The 21767-nt window shown below is 41.3% G+C and overlaps 1 protein-coding gene and 1 long non-coding RNA gene across 9 annotated transcripts in view; one reads left to right on the top strand and one right to left on the bottom strand.

Annotated features, from left to right (window-relative positions):
- The window catches only part of PIK3R6 (phosphoinositide-3-kinase regulatory subunit 6), a 77364-nt gene that overhangs the window by 49401 nt on the left and 6196 nt on the right, over positions 1 to 21767 (top strand). For 5 of the 8 annotated variants that reach the window (XM_083148410.1, XM_083148408.1, XM_083148416.1 and 2 more), the window contains 14 exons: positions 375 to 513; positions 1899 to 1985; positions 2982 to 3073; positions 5745 to 5813; positions 8282 to 8414; positions 8715 to 8781; positions 11380 to 11563; positions 12898 to 13045; positions 13783 to 13866; positions 14094 to 14502; positions 15701 to 15800; positions 16092 to 16211; positions 17243 to 17353; positions 20636 to 20726. In XM_083148410.1, coding sequence (XP_083004536.1) covers positions 501 to 513; positions 1899 to 1985; positions 2982 to 3073; positions 5745 to 5813; positions 8282 to 8414; positions 8715 to 8781; positions 11380 to 11563; positions 12898 to 13045; positions 13783 to 13866; positions 14094 to 14502; positions 15701 to 15800; positions 16092 to 16211; positions 17243 to 17353; positions 20636 to 20726 — 1708 coding nt within the window. In that variant the 5' untranslated portion in view covers positions 375 to 500. The remainder of the gene's footprint in view (positions 1 to 374; positions 514 to 1898; positions 1986 to 2981; positions 3074 to 5744; positions 5814 to 8281; positions 8415 to 8714; positions 8782 to 11379; positions 11564 to 12897; positions 13046 to 13782; positions 13867 to 14093; positions 14503 to 15700; positions 15801 to 16091; positions 16212 to 17242; positions 17354 to 20635; positions 20727 to 21767) is intronic. The other 3 variants (XM_083148415.1, XM_083148413.1, XM_083148414.1) reach the window with 1 other exon arrangement.
- Positions 4887 to 21767, bottom strand: part of LOC146008759 (uncharacterized) — a 31352-nt gene continuing 14471 nt past the window's right edge. Inside the window, exons 2-3 of the long non-coding RNA XR_014444561.1 lie at positions 14524 to 14621; positions 4887 to 5158 (exon numbers count right to left, since the gene is read on the bottom strand). This is a non-coding gene — a long non-coding RNA (uncharacterized LOC146008759). The remainder of the gene's footprint in view (positions 5159 to 14523; positions 14622 to 21767) is intronic.

A 21767-nucleotide genomic window follows, 5' to 3' on the forward strand; every position in this document is an offset into this window, starting at 1 on the left:
GCTTTACTGATCACAGCAGCAGCACAGAAAACCAAATGAATGGAGTACACCAATCACCATTTCTGGGTGCAGATAAATGTAAGCTTTGTGGGGGCATCAAGCAAGGGGGTTACACTCTCATGGCATTTTTTGAAAATAAAAAATACCATGAGAAGTTTAGAGAGAGGACTCGCAGAGCTTTCTTGCGAGCTCGGTTTTGTCCCTGCATGTGATGATTGATACACCATTGCAAAGTATTTAATTCGAACTTGGGCAAATTTATAACGTCTTTGACATGCAGATTGTTATAATTATGACCGTAAGTAAATGTAATCTATATTATAAATATATATATTATAAAATAAACATATATCTGCCTTATCTTTACTCCACAGAAAGCAATGAGCAATCCTTTATGTTCCATATCCACACAGATCTACTGAAAAGATTCCAGCTGGTACATATTTTTTGCATGACGCTGAACCTACATCTCAACTCTCTGACAGATAAATGACTCCTTTATGGACCTCTCAGGTAATGCACTACTGCATATATTACAGGGAACAGTACTACCCAATATACCAGAATCCAAAGAATAGCCTTATGTCTGAAATTATGAATATGTTCTTTATTTTGCAAACTTTTTGTAGTGATGCTCTCGATTTCACTCAATTATTTCAATTCTGTATAACAAATGTTATGCTGGGTACACACTGGGCAATTTGCGGCACTGCTGATGTTATTAACTACTGTATATCAGCAGTGCTGCGGGCAAACAATGCAGCGCATATACATTGACCATACCGTTAACGATGTTGGTCAGTGATGTCATCACGACCCACTATATAGTCAACATTAAAAGGGTGTACACACAGGGAGACTCTTCTAAGCGATTTTTGACTACATCATCAAAATCGCTTAGTAGGTTTGCCTGAATCACCCATGTGGACACAGCGGGCGATAGTGATCCTCAGCGTTGCTAATCGCCCAGTCAAATAATCAGTACAGGTAAGAATATTCTTTCTACACTGTGCATATATAGCCGCGGCTGGCAGGATATAGTTAGCCATCTCCCTGATGGCTTAACTACATCTTGATACACACCGGGCTCAGACGAAATTGCCAGGGCTGAGCTTAAGCTGCATCCACATTCGGGGGGGCCTAAACGATATGCGAGAACGGGCATCATTAACGATATTGAGCACACACACTAGAAGATATATAGTTAACTATATCGGTATCATGCATATTGTTAACAGCATTTCACCCTAAGAGATAAACTGGAGATAAAGTGGAAGGAGATAATGCACCAGCCAATCAGCTATGTTTGAAATATGTTTGGGAGTTCATTGGCTGGTGCGTTATCTCCTTCTGCTTTACCTCCACTCTTATCTCTTTGTCGTCAGGCGTAATACATGTGCCCCAAAGGACTATATCATATGAGGTCCACTCCTGATCTTCAATATAGCAAAATAGAATCCCCCACAGTACAGGGGACCCATTTCTGTCCAGTCCTCTTCAGTAGATGTGAATAAGAATGTTGTGAAGCGGTCTAGTTCCCTGATAAAGAGCACCATTGTACTGCCAACTACAATGTGTTAGGCACTTGGTTGCTGCTAGCTACAGGTAAGGGGTTGATTAATTTTTGCTCAACATTTGGCAAGGTATGCCTGGCTCAATAGGAAATCCAAGCCACCTTCTCTACTTCTTTCTTTCTCTTCTAATCAAGAGAGCAGAGAGAGTGAACACTACATACAAAACTGTACTCACAGAATACAGTATATTATTAACCTAGACCATTACATAATAAATACAAGCACACACATATCTTTCTGAATCAACGAACAAAACACTCACAAACTTTGTATTATTAGAATGTATCAGACTCGAAGTGATTTGTGAATGACTTGTTTTCTTAGCCACTGAGGCAGATATGGTCCAACAGAAGGTGCAAGCAATTCTCCGTGGCCTTGACGATCAACATTTGGGGATGCATTCTGACCCAGGTAAGAGGGTGTAGAAAAAGTAGAGAAAAAAAAAAAAAAGAAGAGGAAGCAAGAGATGGCGACAGTAAAAAAAAAAAAAAAAATCACTTTAAGATTGTACAGTGTGACATCCATTGCCTGCTCCTTCCAGTATGCCACTCCTCTTCAGTGCAGACTACATAACAGTTCATAAGCCGCAGGGAAATGTGCTGTGGAAACTGTCTAGTAGCTGTAAGGTGAATGGGAGAGGGCTAGTTTGCTGTGGGAGGTTAGACTGAGCGGAAAAGGGAGTGGTGGGTAAGTTTTCCAGGGACACAATACAGATCTAGCTGTGCCTCGGAGTACGAATCTTTGTCATTGAGTGTCCTCAGACATAAGAACAGTGTTACTCCCAATACATATATACATATAGTTCAGGCTCAGTAATGGTTCCTGCAAATATCATGGTCAGTTAAGTAGTTAAGCAGAAGTGAGGCTATTTGTTAGTTAACCACTTCCTGTTGCTATTCACTGCACAAGTTTTTTTGTAATGCTAAGCACATTGTGTTCAAGACAATTCTGGAGTCTTGTTCTGATCTTGCTTCCAAGGGTAATCTGGCTGTAACAAGGACCGCTGTACAGGTCACAATGCTGAGGGGGCAGCATATTGGCTGGTCTGAGTGCACCCTTTTCAAATTTACAAGGTGCCTATGTAGAAAAGCACTGATCCTGGCAATTGGTCTGTGACATTATGATGACTAGTATGTCTTTGGGGACCTCTGCTCCCTGCTTTGTCACTGTACTTTAGAGTTCAGAGAGTGTTGCAACTAATATTTCTATATAGATGAAACTGTATGTTATAGTTAATTAAATCTTGTATATTCATCCGAAGTCTCGTCAACAATGACAAACGGAGATACTTTAAATACCTTATTTTTACATTTACAATCTACTTTTAAACAAGCGTAGATTAACTGGTAAAATTAAAGAAAAAGCGAACTAATTCTCTTATAATGGTCAATAAATGTTCTGTGACAGGAATGCTGAGATGGACTCTACACAAGAGCTTAGATCGGAACCCGAGCATTGGGAACATTATGGTGGGAGTTCTCATTAAGGAGCTGGAGAAGGTAGGTTTATGGAAATAACCTCTTTTTGACCTTCGCAAAAGTGGACAACCTAGACAACATTAAACCATGCAAAAGTGCTCTGTGTACTGTGCTAAACTACAGCAACTCAAAATCATCTAAGGGACATCATTACCACTTTTGTGTCATCTTCTTCTCTTTAAATTTGGATGTCAAGCATCTTTAATGGAAGCTCCATTATATATATATACACACACTGTATGTATATATCTATCTATCATATATATAGGTCTAGTGTCCATGTGTCTCCGAAACACTGTGATCTTCTGGCAGAGAGTGAAACTACAGTACAGTACATACACACACACACACACACACACACACACAGTATATAGATTGATTGTACAGCAAATGGCTGAAGAAAATTCATAGCCAATAGTGATACATGCCATTGAGCAATGCGCTTCCAGCTGCTTTATTGTGAAACTAGGTGATTCATCGCACCCTACGGCCGCTCCCTTAACCTGTGAGCGTGTTTATAAGTGAAAAGAAATGTGTAGACGGGGTCTGGGCATGCTGTCGATGGGGGAGAGCCCGGTGTGCCATAGGTGGGGGAGAGGCGGATGTGTGAGTGGCGGGTGTGGTGTTTACACAGGTGGATGTTGCTGGGGGTGGTGAAGTGGCAGTGGTGGGTGTCGAAGTGACATTGTTGTCCCCCCCAAAGGCGGCAACCATCGTGGCTTAGTCCCAGCTGGCGAGAGAGGTGTCAGCGCTGCGCCGGCAGCCTATAGTGTTTGCTGCGGGGCTCCTTTTACACCTCCCTGGCAGCGACTCTCACTGCTGTCCGTAATGAGGCATAGGGGAGAGATTTAAATTGATCGTTTTTTCCCGTTATTTGGAGTTCCCTCCCCTGTCCCCTGCCTTTCGCTCACTGCTGGTGCTTTGACCAAGATGGGGCCAGGGGAGGACAGAGTGGTGTGGTCACGGCTGTGACTGTCCACAGCTACATGTGGCATCACGCAACCCAGAGTAGGGATGGCCATCGACCATTGAGGATTCCAAATCATTGATGGTTAATGGCCGATGTTGAATACTTTTGCCATCGATGGGCTAGAACCAGATGGTTTCCCTACATCGATGGCATAGTAGAAACGATGTTTCTTTTTTTTTCCCATCAAGGTGCCGCGACACGGAGCATAGCTCTGATCCCCGACACCCAGAAGCCCCGCCCCCACATTTTGATTGGTCTTTCGGCCATTCAGCCAAAGGTGATGGATAACCATCGATAGTTAAAACTAGTGGCAGCGGGTCTAAGTACAACATTCCCTAGCTGTAGGTATGGAGGAAGCAGGCTCCCCACAATACTTTTTTGGTACCTGCAGAAAGTGGGGTGCAGATTCATCCCCGGCCACTGCAGGCTAGTTGGGGGGAGTCTGGCAGATGGCATCCTGTCAGCCTCTCTGTCACTCTGTGAGTGTGTGTGGGCGGTGTCAAAAAGGCACTGAGAGGTTATAAGCCTAGGACTCCACCTAGCGTTATACACACACTCACAGAGTGACAGATCTGGCCAAATATATAAGAGATAATTGTCAACAGAGCTCAGTGAGTGATAAAAGTACTACAGGAAATAAAGAGAAACAAGTGCAACCCTGCTGAGCTTTGCACAAACTCTTGTTTCTAATATACAGTATATAGCCAGACAAAATTACCTGGGTAAGTATTGCTCACAAAATCCTCCACAACTAAATCACAACTTCATAGACACAGAACACTAAATTACACACACTACAACACTGTACAGACACACAGACTGACTTAAATCCTGTAATAAAAAACACAGACATACTTTCAGCTATGTATTTATAGTGGCTAATGGTCACTTTGTTTTTAGTAAAATAAAAAAAAACCACAACAGTCATGTGAGTAACTCAGCAACAGTGTGTCACCATAGCGCATAATCTTTTTCCATCTTGCCAACTAGGCGTAGTTCTCCACAGTGTTGGGGTTTGTGTCTGAATAATAATTCCTGAAAGCTCAGAGCTTGTGCCAGGAAGATGTGGGATAGATTACATGCAGGGATAGATTACATGCAGATTGGTCAGTTATTTGTCACTAAAATGCAGACTGCTGAAAAACAAGAAGAGGAGAAGAAAGTCACTAGTGTAGAAGTCCTTTAACTTTCAGAGTTGACTTAACTCTAACCTTGCCAAACAACACAAATATAAAAAAAAAAAAAGTTTTATCCAGAATATATATTGAACAACTCTGGAAGAGGTTTATATAGTCACCCCCCCCCCCCCCCCCCAACCCTCCTTCCCCCTGAAAACAATATGAAATCCATCACATCATTACTGACATTTTGGTAAATGAAGATGCAAGATGGCAGACAGGCCAAGAGTGGTGATTTGTCTTGATCATTTCACACAGATCACAGTCATGATGTCCTTAATCTGACAATCCACAATTCTCTCCATCATATTTACATTTTTTATACTATCTGTGTTCAATCATTTCAAGCTTGAGGCATGTCTGGTCATACCCACTGCATATACCCAGTGTCCCCAACCATCGGGATAGCGTACATGTCTGAATTATGCTCTTTGCTAATAATGCTTTCAGCTTTGTGTTACAATATCAACTCACCAGTTGAAATTCCCCCAGTGTTTGTGGCATTTTGTGGTGTGTTGTAACAACACTTGTGCTCTCTTTCCAGGCGGAGCTAGGAGACAACCTGCATTATATTCTACCTTTACTCCACACATTGATGCATGTCATCACAAAGGTAACTGCGATGGGGTGACAATAGAGCTCCCAATGAAAGCGATATTGACTTATGCACACGGAGCATCCAGATGCTCAGGGTATTCCAAGTGTACAGAAACCCCATTTTGTATTTAAGCTAAACCCTGTACCCCTTTTTCCCCTTTACATGTAATTAGCAGAAGAACAAGAACATAAGTATGGGTTGTTTGAGGTTTAACGAGGAAGTTTCATTATTTCTGTATATTAATATACCATAATAAAATATCAATTAAAAACAACAGGCAAAATCTTTAATCAATAAGTATTGGTAAAAGATTCTGCAAATGGGATTTCATTACCAAATGGGATTTCATTATAGGCCAGATGTAAACTGGCAATCTTCAGATCTTGCCTTATATCAGCATGGAGCTGTGAGGGGAAGCACCACACCCAGAAACTCTTCCCCCACACTTTTATGTGCTCCCCACTTTCTCATAACCACCTACTCTCTACACTGCACTACTCTCATGAGACCAGGACATTGATGACTCTATGAAAATGATTTCTAATATTCAGGTGTGTTCATGTCTTTTCTCTCTCCCCCCCCCCCCCCCCCCCGCACACCCCTGCAGCACACATCTACCCCACAATGTGCTTTTCCTGTATTGTATACCTCCACAGATTGCACCCATAGAGGTAGAAATTGCCGGCATTGCGGCGGTCGGGATTCCGGCGTCGATATTTCGACCGCCGGGATTTTGACTCCATCTGTGCCACACAAGTATTTGCTTTCCAATATATTCCAGTGTAACCTTCGTAGTGCGCCCACCATGGCTGCCTCATCTGATGCACTTGTGGATGGGATGAAAAATACATGGACCTGAGTATACACTGAAATCACCTATATTTGGTAATTTCTTTTAGTGGTAATCTATTCCACCCAGGGTAATCCTACGCAGAGCACCTAAAATGGCTGCCGCATCTGGTACCTTGTCAGGGTGGAGTACACAACCCATGGAAGTTATTATCCAAAATGCTGCACCAATCCTGCATTATGCTTACTGTGTGCTCAATGTTTTTTTTCTCTGTGATTGTGCTATATATCTATATCCTCTGTATTATGTGCATTGTTTATTAATGTCTGTAAAGCACCTTGAGTCCTGTTGGAGAAAGTGCCTTATATAAATTAAACTTACTTACATTGTACTAGAACCTCCTTTTCATATCCACTAAAATAAATATTTTGAAGTTGTCAATATAAGTACAGCAAATAAGTGTGATATTAAATATACATTCATTTTTAAAAATCTCATATATATTTAGACACAACAAAATTACTAAGGAATGTACAGTAAAAGCATGGAGGGGCAACATGATCTGATGGCCTGTAGGTATAGTGGCAATATAAAGGTCAAATGAATCCAAATGATGATTAAGTAAGTCCCACAAAGATTGCATCAATTACTGTATGAGGCAAATAACCTTTAAGGCAGCCCCAGCCACTGATATACCTGTACTTACAGTACAGTGTGTTAACGAGGAAGCAGTTGAAAGGTCTAGGTATGTAGACTTTTCAATTCACAACCATTTTAAAGTGTCCTTCAGGATCGCGGGGGAATCTAAACCATAACATCGGCAGTGTATAATAGCATACCGGCAGGTAAGGGTTAGTTAAAACACAAGCTATAGCTGAATTGTCCTTCAGTGGAAGGTTTCTGGATCACACCGCATGGTAATTTAAGAGCTTGTTGAATTCCAAGTCCTCTAGAGATATCTCAGGGTGTCCTGACTGCATTTTAAGGGATTTCTTCACAATAATTAAGATCTAGCCATCCATAACTGCTAGTCTGACTTTTAATTAAGTAAAAATCCCCTGTGTATTGTCTGAAACATAATCCAAGTACTCCTTTATTACATACATGGATTCATCTGCCCTTTATATTGCCACAATATCTTACTGGAGATTAGTTAGCTTGCCTTCACTATTCCTCCATGCCTTTAACATTCATTGGTTCAAATGTATTAAGACTTAACAAGTCATAAAGTACCAGCCAATCAGTTCCCGACTGCCATGCTAGAGCTGTGTTAGAGAAATGGCAGTTGGGAGCAGATTGGCTGGTACTTTATCACTTGTTAAGGCTTAATACATTTGGCCAATTATTACTTATGTTGTGTCTATGGGCCGAATTAAGATGTAAGTTCTGACAATTGCTGTTGCTACCTTTTGTCATACACAATTGTGATTATATACTAATATGGGCAGAAGCTAACCTGAACATAGGGATGCCAACTGCTGTCGCATCATATCTGTATGACGGTTTAGAATTAGTCAGTACCATCATCACACATCAGTTCATGTAGCAGATTCTGAGTGAGCCTGTAGACACGCAGGCTGAACTGTTCTTCTGGGATCCAGAGAGCTCTCCAGAAGCAATTAAGATCAGAACTGCTAATTAATGCATGCCAAGAAAATGCCATTTGACTATTTTGTTGTCATTCACTTTTTAGGCTGCATATATTTCCAATGAACTGTATGAACGGGTTTATGTCTTCTGCAAAAAGATTTTGACTCTTCCCAAACCATACTGTACGATCGGACTGGACTATGCACAAAGGCTAAGGACTGAGAAGAAAGTTCCAGGTATGTGGAGCTTGATAAAGGTGTTGATGCCATTTATTTCAGATTGGCATTACTTCTAGAGGAAAATGTAGAAGTCTAACTCAGGAAGATGTAGAAGTCTACTATTATAAGTACTTCTCTTTTTCCATTTTAGTGATGTCCTACATTACAATCCTCTTAGAACCTGTAGATGTCCACAATACTATCCTACTCATGTACCATTGTTGGATACCATTAATCTGTATCATTCATGTACTGTGTAGCTTGACATAAAACAAACCTGCACATAAACAGCATAAACATGATTATGTAATCTTTTAGGTTTTTCATATCAAAAAATGGTTGTTTCTGAACAAAACCTTAAGAGGGATATCTCTCATCAGGGAAAGTAAGTAATCTCTGTTTTCTATATTGTAAAATAAAAAACACGTATTAATCACTTAAAATATGTAGTTATATTACCAACATGGATGGGGTTCTAGTTAGCATTACTGCCTCAGCACTAAGGTATTAAGTTTTATTCCCACCATGGCACTGTGTAGTGTTTGTATATTCTCCCAGTGTTTGCATGGCTTTCCACCAGGTACTCCAAATTCCTCGTACAATCTAAAAATATACTGATAGATTAATTAGCTTCTGACAACACTACACCCTTGTGTATATGTTCATGTACATGTGGTAGTGTGCTCAGCAATCTCGTTAGGAACAAAATCGCTGAGCACACAGCGATGCATCAGTGATGTATGGTGAGCGATCTGCCACGGCCAGTGTTGTCAATTGAGAGAATGCATGCAGTATAAATCTAGTCAGGTGATAGCGATGCACGGGACTGTGCATCGTTGGCGCCGGGGGCCATACACACGGAGTGATCCGTGCTTCATTTCTAAGCTATCTAGACAGATCGGTTAGAAATGGGGCTGTAATCGGCCCGTGTGTATGGCCCATGAGATAATTAGATCTTAGATCTCCAGCAGCAGCAGCTACTGTTTGTGGAAGAAGTGAATAATTCAGCTTCACTTCTCCTTCCTCTATAAACCTGACCCCCGAGTGAAAAAAATCGAATGCTGATGCCCGGGTGCTTTGATTCACATCACTGCCCATACCTGGAGTAAGGGAGCAAGCACATACATTACAATTGCATTTATGGTTTTAAACCTCCCCCACACAAACACCGCTGTGGGCGGGACATGGTAAGAAGCCACTAGACCACCAGAGACTGGTTGTCATCATCTATTCTTCATCACAATATATTATCCTGGTAGGCATACAAATGATACCTCAGCCATTTCACGCATGTGTAAAACTTGCAGCTACCGGAGCCATTAAGTAAATATATATGCGCATCATTAACCTTTGTCTTTAGTAGCACAAAGAAGAGAGAGAAGAGAATAGAGTAAAGGAGAATAAATAAATGAACAAATAAAAAAACATAGCCTCCAAAGTGTAACCAGCAACACTGCTGTGTGCATGATACTACTAATGAAGTGCGTGCCGACATTCTAGGAAATATGTGTATTTGTCCTTTTTAACTTTACACACTAGTCATTAGCAAGACAATCAAAAATAAGTGGTTCAACTAACATAGAGGTTTTGTTTTGGCTAAGCTGTGGGGGGGAAAGGGAGGATTAGGGACACAGGAGGACTGTTGGGGTTAGGCTGTGTGGTGGGAGGGTTAGGTTAAGACAGCGGGATAGGGGAGGCAAGGGGATGGTAAGCATACTTACCTGACCCGGTCAGGATTTCCTCTATAGGGATGCATGGGTCGGTATTCTGACCACCAGCATTCTGTCCACTGGTCATCTGTATCTCTATTGGCTGAGGGCAGAATTCAGAAGTGGATGGAAATGCAAAAGTAGAGGAGACTTATTCTAATGCCTACTGAGACACCCACCGGCTAGGGCTCTGATCCGTTGAAAATATGTACCATCGATCAGATATGGCCCGCACTATTAGAGCAACCCTATTGTTACTCAGAATGTCAGACGGCCTATGGTGCCAGTTGAACTGCCTCTTTTGACGCAGTCCCTGACACACCCACCGAAGTCAGCCACCGACAGAGAAAGCAATCAGGATTGCATGGATCTGCACCCCTTGGTGGTAAGCACTGGGATGCATTCATACAATTTTCTTTGAATATTAAATCAGATAGCTACAAAGCAAATGCTTTAAAATCTACATGTGACTGCCCAACAAAGGGGGAATGTATAGATCCTTAGGGGGGTATTCAATCTGGGGGTCACGGCTGTGGAGCTTGACCCTGTCCCGTTCTCGGTCTACGCGACCAAGAACACACAGGCGGGATTCAATGTCCCGTCTGCAGTGGGATGAGAAGGGGGCGTGGCCGCGAGTTGCAGCCGGGAAGAGGCGAGCTGAAGTCGGGCTCGTTCGGACTAGCTATCCTGTTCAATGCTGTCGGGGAAGACATCTCCCCCATCTGGAGATGTTCGCCGGTGATTGCATACCCCCCTTAGAGGGATAAAAGGAGAAGTAATATTCCTACTATCATTTATCTAGTACAATCCATTAAATGACAGAAGCGAATTGTTCGCTCTGGACAACTTCTCCACTTTATTCCTCTCAAAGGTTTGATACATCTCTCCCTAAATTTTTAGTTAAAAACTTTATAAAACAGAGAATATTCAGATTTATTCTGTTATGAAGAAGTGTGCACTTTGTGCCATTTTGAGATATAAATTAACCTGTCACCTACTGTACACTCAGTGGAGACTTTGCAGGCAAAACTAATCTACAGCCACATAAGGGCTGGGTTAAGAACCAAGGGAAATAATAAAGTTTACCAATAGCTTCCTATTGGTCCATGCAAGCACATATATACCTAGGCTGTTTGTGCACTGGGGTTTGGAAAACCTTTGGTGTGCCATGCATTCACCAGAGGATAGAAGCAAGCCATAAAAGAGAGGTTTGTCTCTAGAAAATGAAATATTATGATAGGTGAGCAGTACCTTATGAAATGTGTTCTGTGCAGGGTGCTGTTGTTCTTAGACCCTGGACTGGTTTCTGAGTCTGTGTGTAACACACTCCTCCGTGAGACTCAAGCAGGTCAAATGTCCCACACACCCACTGCGTGCATGATCTATGTAATCTGCAACTGCATTCAGGCTGCACTGGGCAAAGACTGTGACATTACCCTTCTGCAACGGGTACTTAAGGTAAGGGGGAAAAGGATAAAAGGTACATAAAACATCCATTTTTATGTACATGTGTTTTGGGAATTCTGCATGCTAGTGTAATATCGATTGATTAAAAAAAATAGGAGCAGCCTTTTTGATGGCTTAACTAATATTTAGAAGAGTACAACAATAGATCAATTATCTGGTTTCTAAAGAAAAGATTGACTGCATTCTCATAGGTTCATCCTGCGACAAAGCTCTAATGGCTTGTAACATTATTGCAGTACCAACCCCTGATCTGCAAGGTTTACATACTGTACAGTATATTACTTCACCACTAAAGCTGGGTACACACTAGATGACGTGTGTACCCAGCCGATCCAACGGGTGATGCCTTGCTATATTGTTCAGTAAAAACTGCTGCAGGGCCAGAAGACATTGATAATGATGGGAAAGCACATATCGGGCATACATACTGCCCAATATGTGATATGTCGCATTGAATGACATATCAAGTACTGTGTACCCAGATTCAATCTCTAAAAAAGGTACCTACACACTAAAAAAATTCTTTGCCAATCGGCTGATTTTTACCACAAAATGATCAGATGCGAACTCCCGCGGATCTTTTTCTAAATCTTCTGATCTTCCATGCTGCATGAAAGATCAAAAGACTTAGCAAAAGATCCATAGGAATGCACATTATTTGGTTCTAAGATAAATCTTTGGTGAAGATGTGCGCTTGCCTGAAATCTTTTGTCCAGTACGGACAAAAGATATCAAGGCTACTGTAATTTAGGCGCACATCTGACTGAAGTTTGCAGATCTTTCTAGTGTGTGGGCAACTTTAGGGTGATGTGTGGACAGCCCCACTAGCTTAAAAAGTAACGCTATCTACTGTATGTACTGCATAATCTATTACCTTTACTTATTTAATTTTTAACTTTGCCCTGATAACTCCTACCATTGTATTCAGGTTATGGCAACAGACATTATATTGATTGTACCCTTAATACAGAGCTCAAGTTTGAGTTATATCAGTGGCAAATATATGTGTGCCCCCTCCCCACCCACACAGACACAACCTTATTTAATATATATGTCCGTTATGAAATATATATCTATATATGGAGATAGAGTGAGAGAACAATATATATTTCAGAATTCAGCCATAGAAGCGATATCAAGTTTCTATTAATGGATCTAAACTTGCAGAAGTGCCCCCTTGGGAGCAGGAGCCCGGAGGCAGATGACTCCATTGCCTCGCAGAGTTCTGCCTCTGAGTTATATCAATCATCCTCATGTTATTACTTCACTATGATCTACTGTATGTTAGATTCTGACACTGTTATATTTTAATTTTTCCTGAACAGGACCAAACCACAGAAGAGGTAGAACGGAGGTTTCAGGAAATCCTATCTGTGGTGGAGCGCAGTGAGCAGGAGGTCACAGGCAGCAGGCAGAGGCACGGTGACAGGATAAAGGAGATATACAACAAGATAATTAACTCTGCAGAGGAAGGTACAAATGTATCTTAATGCTTATATGTGAAATAACATACTTACAATACATACTCATGGCCTGTTGTTAATATTTGAATGTTTTAAATCTGGGAATGTTGAGACCATGCTTGGTACTAGGAACATTGGGGCTGATTCAGGACCCGTACAAGTCCCATTTGGGTGCAATTGACCAATGTTGTTTGGGAGGTTGCATGTGTCAAACCCATGGTGCGCAAGTCCTGCAATGTCACTGCAGCTCCTGTTGCAGTGCCTGGATGCTGCAGTCTGTCAGTTGGTTAGGGGAGAAGATGGGAACCATTTCACAAAATAAAGTGGGAATGCCAAGGCCAGTGACTGTCTTCTAACACAGATTTACTGGTCTCAGCACTGGAGATGTGGCAACCATTCAGGTTATCTGGTCATCTGAATAACCTTAGGGCCATTCAGATGGTCATGATCTTGATCCGATACGGATCAGAAAAGCCACATTTGCGAGTCTCCATCGGCCCCATAGATACACTATAGCACTATATATTTATTGCTTAATTAAACTAATAGTAGTTGAGTAGTTTGACTGAAATGTTTTCTCCTCACAACATATAGAAATGTGATTATCCTATATCCAGACCTCAATATTTTGTTATAAATGGTGCCCAGGTGTATGATAACAATGAACATGATCACACCCCACTGATAGGGACTGTCACCGTTACAGAGAAATCACTATTAACTGAAATGCTTCTCTTTCTTTTGAAGATGTGCCAATGTCCAAACTTCAGAGAATCCCTCTCCCCAGCCCTCACATTAGTGTCCACCTGTGGACTGATGACGATCAACTATGTAAGTGGGTTCTGCATTTCTACCATCACCACAAAGACTGATGAAATCTGCTGCACGCATCGTTAACGATATTGAATGATATTTGATGTATCGGTATTGTGCATATTGTTAACGATATATCACCCAGTGTTTACCCAGCTTAACACTTTCTAATGCTCAGTACATAGACCCCCATATTTGGTAACATAGTAATAATAATAATAATGTCAATGTGTTTCATGTATCAGGGAAAGAGTTGATGCTGTTCACCAGGGAGACACAGGCTGCAGAGGTCGAGGCCGAGTCCTTCAAAATACCAGATCTCACCATGGATGCAGAAGGGAATGAGCAGAACCGGATCTCTGTGTGGTCTAATGACAGTGGGATAGAGAGAGACTTGCCGGGGGTAGAAGAAAAAGAACTGGCCAAGTTATATAGGAAACCCTGTATTAAGAAGAAAGGTGCAGACTTGGACTCTGCTGTTCTCTTTCAAAATCTTACCAAGGCCCCCAGAGGAAGCCGGACAGCGACACTACAGAGGCTCTCCGGGCAAAACACGGAGCTCTCTACTGGTCCTGATAAGCTGCCCACTCGAGTGGTCATACTGGGAGATGACAGAGCACTGGGGAGGCTGGCAAAAGCATACTACTCTTTCAGGTACAAGTAATGTTAACTTACCTGAGCAGGCAGTCAGTCATGTATAGTTCTCTTCCACAGATACATGCAACTTACTCTCTAGTACATAGAAACTCCAGCGGTTTGAACTTTCAAAATAACTTAAAGAAAGAAAAAAAAATGTTTTAAAAGGTTACCCCCAATGTGTGGCCTCCTACATGACAGGTAACAAAATGGAAAATCACAAAAAAAAATAGAAGTATTTAATATACAGGTTTTTACTGAGCAGAGAACAGTTCCTTTGAGTACTACATGTTGTAAATGGCTGAGCTGAATAATACACATCAACTAAGAGAAAGCTTTTTACTTGACTAGAATATTCCCTTATCTGCAGCAGGTTACTATTAAAGAAAGAAGGTACTTCTTCCCCATTGCCCCCCCCCCCCCCCCCCCGTTTATTCCCTCTTTTCTTTTTACTGTACTTATTCTACCTTCTCGTTTGTAAACTATAAAACGTTAATAAAAATTCAATAAAAAAAAGAAAAAGAAAAAGAAAGAAGGTACTTCTGAGACAGGGATAGCATTGCTTGACGGACTTGCTTTGTATAAGTGCATTGTTTGGTTGACTCGTGCACAAGTTCATTGTGGTGATATCACAGCAGCTTAAATCAGTGCAGTCTCTGCTTTTTACCTGGGCAAGATTGCATTATGACAGTGTCCTACAGATTCTATGGGTCATTTTAGAAAATATAAATCTTTATCAAAAAATGTCATGCCACACTGCATAACCCAACTACCTGTATAACAAATGATGCTAATTGTGTGTTTAACAAGAAATATCTTGTATGTAAGAAATAAATGGTTTCCCTCAGCTCACAGAATGGTATTAGTAACCAGTCTAGAACACTACATGATAATATAATTCAGAGATATTGGTTACATACTGTATATTTGCGTAAATGTATGTGTAAGCCCCCAAACCATCGTCAAGGCATCTCTGTATATTTGGCATCCCTAGCACTATATCTAGGTGCTGGCACATTGTAATAACATTGTAATACAAAGGAAATACTATAAGTAATGCTATAATTTCAGCTCTGTAATAGGACTGCATACAGTAATCTTATTTCCATAAAACTAAATGAGAGAGAGACAGTTATGAGTGATAATGATATATTTATATTGCTTTCAAACCATATGAATCTGGATTGACCAAACTTTTTGTTATGTTTTATTTTAGGAAGAGAGAAGCCAGGAGGCCTCATCGAACCCTAAAAGCCAATCTTCAATTTTATTGCATCCCTGTCCAAGGGGAGCAGACAGATACCTCTTCTGACACTGTAAGTGCAGTAGCAAGGTAGTTAGCAAAAAGATAAATAATACATTCATGTAAATGCACTGGTAACTAATAAAAAATAACAGCAGCAGTCTGCACAAGCGAAGACAATTGGTCTGATCACAACCACTGCACTGCAATAGGACTTTGGATGTCTAAGTTTTTGTGGAATATGTTTTTCGGTGACCCAATAAGCTATTACTTTAGCTGGATTGTGAAAGGGATACCAAATACAAGCAATTGTAATTCTCTCCAATAGCCTGGATTTAATGGTGACATGTCTTGTGTTGTCCAGGAGAACTCTTCCAGCATGAGCGATACATGTGAACTCAGCACGTACCTCGGTCAGGTAGATCCGTGGTATGACAGAAACATCAACACTCTCTGCAACATGATTGCCAAGCTTACCCTCATGGTAAGTCATTTGAGGCAGAATCTCTCTTTGTCAGTTAACCACAGGATGTTACCCTTTGCATATACTGTATGAGTCAGTAAGGAGGTTTCATTGCTAACTACTGTGGCTTTATACATAGATAAATAAAGCAATCTGAACTTTGGGAATGTGTGAATGTATTTACCTCCTAATTAAGGACATAAAGGAAATATTCTATTTTAATTAGCAGATAATAAATTGGATAAATGATATGATGTAGGGACATAAAGTACGCAAAACAACTTCAGAAAGGCTAAATCAATGTGTGGATATACCAAGGTTTTATGGAAGCGGTAACAGAGAAGATGTATATAGCCAAATACATACCTAAAGGGGTCAGTGATCTAGAGAAACTTTGGCTGGGGATAATTATTATTTGTGTGTTCAATTTTGTGTAAAAACTGCAGTCCCTCCAAGAAATAGTGTATGTAACATGGTTCAACAGTCCTATATGCCCAAATAATTAATAAAAGGGTATGTAAGCAGATGAATATTCTGCAGACAGAGAGAGACAGTCTCCTACAGGCCTTGTACAATGTATGTGTAGATCCATTTTGAAGAAGGAGCATAACAATGTAACCATCCTATTTTGGAAAGAGTTCAAAATGCACTTTAATAGATAAGGGGGTAACGCCCAACCATCAGAAATACTATGAAGATCTTTAAAAATAAGGAGCAGAATAGTCTTAGGTCAGAAAGCCTGGCACTGGCTGGTCACCATCCCGTCATTGGGCCTATTCTACAAGTTTGGTATAATGTGATGCAGAATGTAGTGCTGACTGCCAACATGGTTGTACTTAACTCATCCACAGGGAAACAGGTCATTACAAAATGACCAAAATGACCAAAATACACCATTTGTCTGCAATCCACAGGTTTACGAGGATAGCAATGCATGTTAGTCTCTGACTGTATGAGCCGTGAAGATGAAAATCAGTACATGTTGATTACTATTGCATGAGTAAAACATGTATGTTAGAAGGAAGATGTAATATAAGATGTGTATTTTGTAGCCACCTTATCCCACCAGAGACTCCGCATCTGACCCTTTCATCCTGGATGTTGCTTCCTACTACTTGCGCTTTGGATTACAGCCAGTGTACTTCCAGATTTACAATCTCAAGGTCTGTATATTCTCCACAGTGTGTTTCCAGTGCACCTCTTACAGTGTAAATATTTTCCATTAACCCTTAAAATGCCAACATATTTGTCAGAGATATGCAAAATATCACTAAAAATGCTAGTGTCACTCACATTTGTTATATAAATTCAAATAAAAAATGTTGTGTAAAAAAAATAATAATAATCCTATTGTGGCAGAGACAGCATCTCTCCACATGAGACTAATGTGGAGGATCCAGAGCAGGTTTAGCAGAAGCTAGGTTCTGCAATCAGCAGCACCTGTTATCTCAAATATATAAGTGAGATCCAGGGCAGAGTGTAAATGCTCTTGCAGATGGATTAGCTGCCCAAGCGATAGGCCGGGGTGTGGGGCTACGATAGGGACAACTGGAGCATTTGGAAGAGTCTGTATTATGCTGTTATTACCTGTATTCTGCATCTGTAACTACACTTGCCTGTGGAATTGATCTGGTATGACCTGCTATACAAAATAAAGACCAAAGACTTCATTTGAATCCATTGTATGCGATACTTTTTCACACTATGGGCGGTATTCAATGAGGCTGATTCGCCAGGTTTTTATGGCGATTTTGTGCTGTAAGGCGAATTTCTGACTAAAACGGTGAATCACCCTATTCAATGACCAGATGGCGAATACATTTGAAGGTTTTTTTCACCATGATTCACCGAGTAGCAATCGCTATCTTTTTATGGTGAAGTGGAAGGTGAACTTTTAAAATAAAGGAGGGGCATGCTATTTTTATTCATGTGCTGTAAGCACATGAATATATATTTAATTTAAAAAAAAAAAAGATATTTTTTTTTACACAGACCAGCCAGCAGGGGGCCGGAGCCGAGCCGCTCATTAGATATTCATATATTCACTTCACCCGATCATTACATATGCATGATCGGGTGTAGTGAATATACCCAGTCCCCTGCTGGCACCCCCGGGGGGCAGCCTGTGCTGCCTGGCACCCGGGGAGCCCACCTCCCCCCCACAAACATTCTGGGGCAGGCAGGGAGACTTCCATCTCCCTGCCTGCCGCTGTCCTCAGGCTCCCTGCGGCGTCCGCCGCAGGAGCTCAAATTCGCCGGTCAGGGGCAGCGAGCCCCTGACTCGTTGAATACCGGAGCCGGCGAGGCTCCGGAACGCAGCGAGCAGCGGCGAATGTGCAGCGAATCCTAAACAGGATTCGCTGCACGTCGCCAGTATTCACATTGAATACTGCCCAATGTATATGGTAAACATGACAGGTCATTATGATGAATAAAGATGTTTTCTTGGAAATTTTCAAACCTATTTTGACAAATTCACTTGGCACTCAAAGCGTTAAAGTTGCAGAAACCATGATTGCAGAGAATGTCCAGTCCACATAACTGGGGAAGGAAAACTGCTTATCAACATAATCTCTATTTATAGAGGGATACAAATTATGTCATCATGTTGGTCTGTACTCTGACTCCTCCCACTGGTGTCATTGATGTTATATCCAGTGAGCTCTGGCATAACACACATCTAAAGCACATAGGGATGCGCAGGGCACATACAGAAACATGAATATGTCACAAAAGTTAAGTAGTAAAGTCAAAAAGTAATCACTATGTGATATAAACAACTTATTTTTATGAGGCTATTCTTAATGATAAATTGTTCACATCATATAGTGTGTAAGCCTATAGATAAGCTTGCAGCAGGGCCTTCCTGCCTCCATGTCTGTCTGTCTGTTACCCAGTTTGTTTTATCACGGTCTACAATTGTAAAGCACAATGGAATCTGCTGCGCTATATACTGTAAGAAACTGTAAATAAATAAATAAATATGGGCACTCCATTGGGTCAGTGAGGAAATCTTCTTTTGTCCATAAATGCAGCTCAATATACAGTAGGGATAGGTCAACGACAGCATACTCCTGGAAGATTGAACAGTGTGTATACACTATATTGTATGACCGGGAGTTCAAGGGAAATGGTTAACCATATCACATGGTTTGCAGTGCACATCATATGCGGTGTACCCCGCTTATGTTGGATAAAGATGTGTGGAAGTTAGGGGAGGCAAAGAAATAGCGTGAAATGCTGACGATAGAAAGAGTAGGGGGAGAGACATACAGACCGACCAACCAACCTAGGCAGCACTAGCTTCTAGTATTTTATAAAGCATCATTTTACCAATAAATTACATTTTACATTGAGCTAAACCTAAAAAGTATTTTTCAATTTTATCTTGCCCTATCCACCTGTGTCAGATATGGTCCCTGGCCACACAAATTCAATCTGCCGAGATAAGGGGAAGTTTTTGCTGGCTTCATAATACTGCACCTGTTCACTACTAAAGTCCTACTTATTGCAAATTATTAACTATTTTAAAAGGAAATGGCCTTTTACTGGCCTAGTATTGATACCCTAGGTGGTTCCAGAAGAGCCACTGACCAGCTAATACAATAGGAAAATCTTCTATTGTACAGTTCTGACCAAGCAGGTGGTCTTATGGGTTACACAGCATAGATCTCTAATTAGAGAATTTGGAAGCGATTATAGAATGTTTACACATGCGCAGCGTGCACATTCCGCATCTGAAATTAGTGATTGAAAATGTGAACAGATAGTAAACGCAAAGCAGTCACAGTTTGAGTGCCAGGAAGCCAGCGTTTTGTTGCAGAAACATGGCATTTTCTAAATGTGGCTGAAGAAACACAGGCTTGCCCAGGCATTTTTGACATAGGCACTGACCACTTTCAGCCTGTCTCAGCCACAGATTAGGGTCAGCCTCAGACCTACTCACCTTAGCTCAGAGGGCAAAGACTGTTTGTGGTTCCGGGATTTGCAAATGTATCTGCGCAGGGATAAGGATCTGCAATGCATTCGTAAATTTGCACATGTTTATTCTTTTTTATCTGGGCATCGGCTTTCTGCCCGCGGCCCACTGTGATTTCTCCAATAAGCAACCCATGCTGAATAACCCCTAAATGTGATAGTAGGCAGGTTTATGCAGTTACCCTTCTAGTCTTGCAAGAAACACCAATACACTACCTTACTACATACTGTATTGTGCTGAAGCTCAATGTATGCCTCCAAACATTTAAAAAAAAAAAAAACATAAAAAAGAACACCACAACTAAATCCTCCAATGTTCACCATTCAACCAAACCATACCCACATTTCCATAAAGACATGCCACCTTTCCAGACCTAATAACCGGGACAAACCAGCCCAAATATTGCTTCCACATAGGAATGCGTAATGCACTGTGAAAATCAAATCATTCTCCTTCCCTCTTTAAGGTCCACTTCAGAGACCTGACTCTACAGCCAGTTGAAGATGTGTTCTTAACTGAGCTCAAAGTTGAGATGCAAGATTGCACGTTTACAAAGCGTAAGTAACTTTGAGTGTCAGAAAGGACTTTTCTGTTACTATGGGGTAAATTTACTAGTTATTAAAAACGAAGAGAGATGATGTTGCCCAGAGCAATCAATTAGATTATGAGGGTATTCAATCTCTCGCCGCTATTTCCAATGGGAGAAATAGCGGCAGGGCCCTATTCAATGCTGTCTTCCCCAACAGCATTGAACAGGGATCTCGGCAGAACGTGCCCGACTTCGGCCGAAGACGGTCAGGTATTGACAAGCTGCCGGACGCAGCGCGAAGATTTATGTTCGCTTCTCACAGCCATGCCCCCTTTTCGGACCTCGGCAGGTGGGATATTGAATCCCGCCTGCCAAATCAGTGTTGAGCTGGCCGAGAATGGGACAGGGTCACTGCTGTCCGGCCATCCCGACATTTGTGACCCTGCATTGAATACCCCCCCTATGTCTATTATATTGATTGGTTGCTATGGACATCAACTTTTACATTTTTAGAAGCTTTAGTAAATTTACCCCTACCTTTCATTGCAACTAGAGCTTTAACCCAAACTTTACCATATATAGTTAAAGGAATGCTTGGTAAAGCTCATTGATCATAAACAATGGCGGGTATATTTACTAAGGTTGTGGTACAGTATATATGGTCGACAGTGATTACCTCAACACCTAAGAATGGTCAACATACACTAGGTCGAATTTGACAGAAGGTCGACACAGGAAAAAGTTGACACAGGGTTTCACAGTTGTTGGTGTCTATGTTGACATAGACACTGTATAAGTGTGTTGCTTCCCGTTGCATGACTCACTGCACTCACCATGCTTTGGGCACACGATTATAATCTAACTCTATGCCCAATTGGATCATAAAGAACAAGTCGGTAAAAAAAAAAAACAACTCTTGTCAAACTTTTGCTGTGTCCATGTTCATGTTGACCTGTTGCTTGTCTAGACCTTCTGTCAATGTCAACGTAGTGTATGTCAACCATTCTTAGGCATTGACCTTGTCACTGTCGACCTTTAGCGGTCACCCTGATAGCATTTTCTAAGGTGT

This window comes from Crinia signifera, chromosome 6, assembly GCF_055691185.1.
Source record: "Crinia signifera chromosome 6, ASM5569118v1, whole genome shotgun sequence".
NCBI classification, from domain to species: Eukaryota; Metazoa; Chordata; class Amphibia; order Anura; family Myobatrachidae; genus Crinia; species Crinia signifera.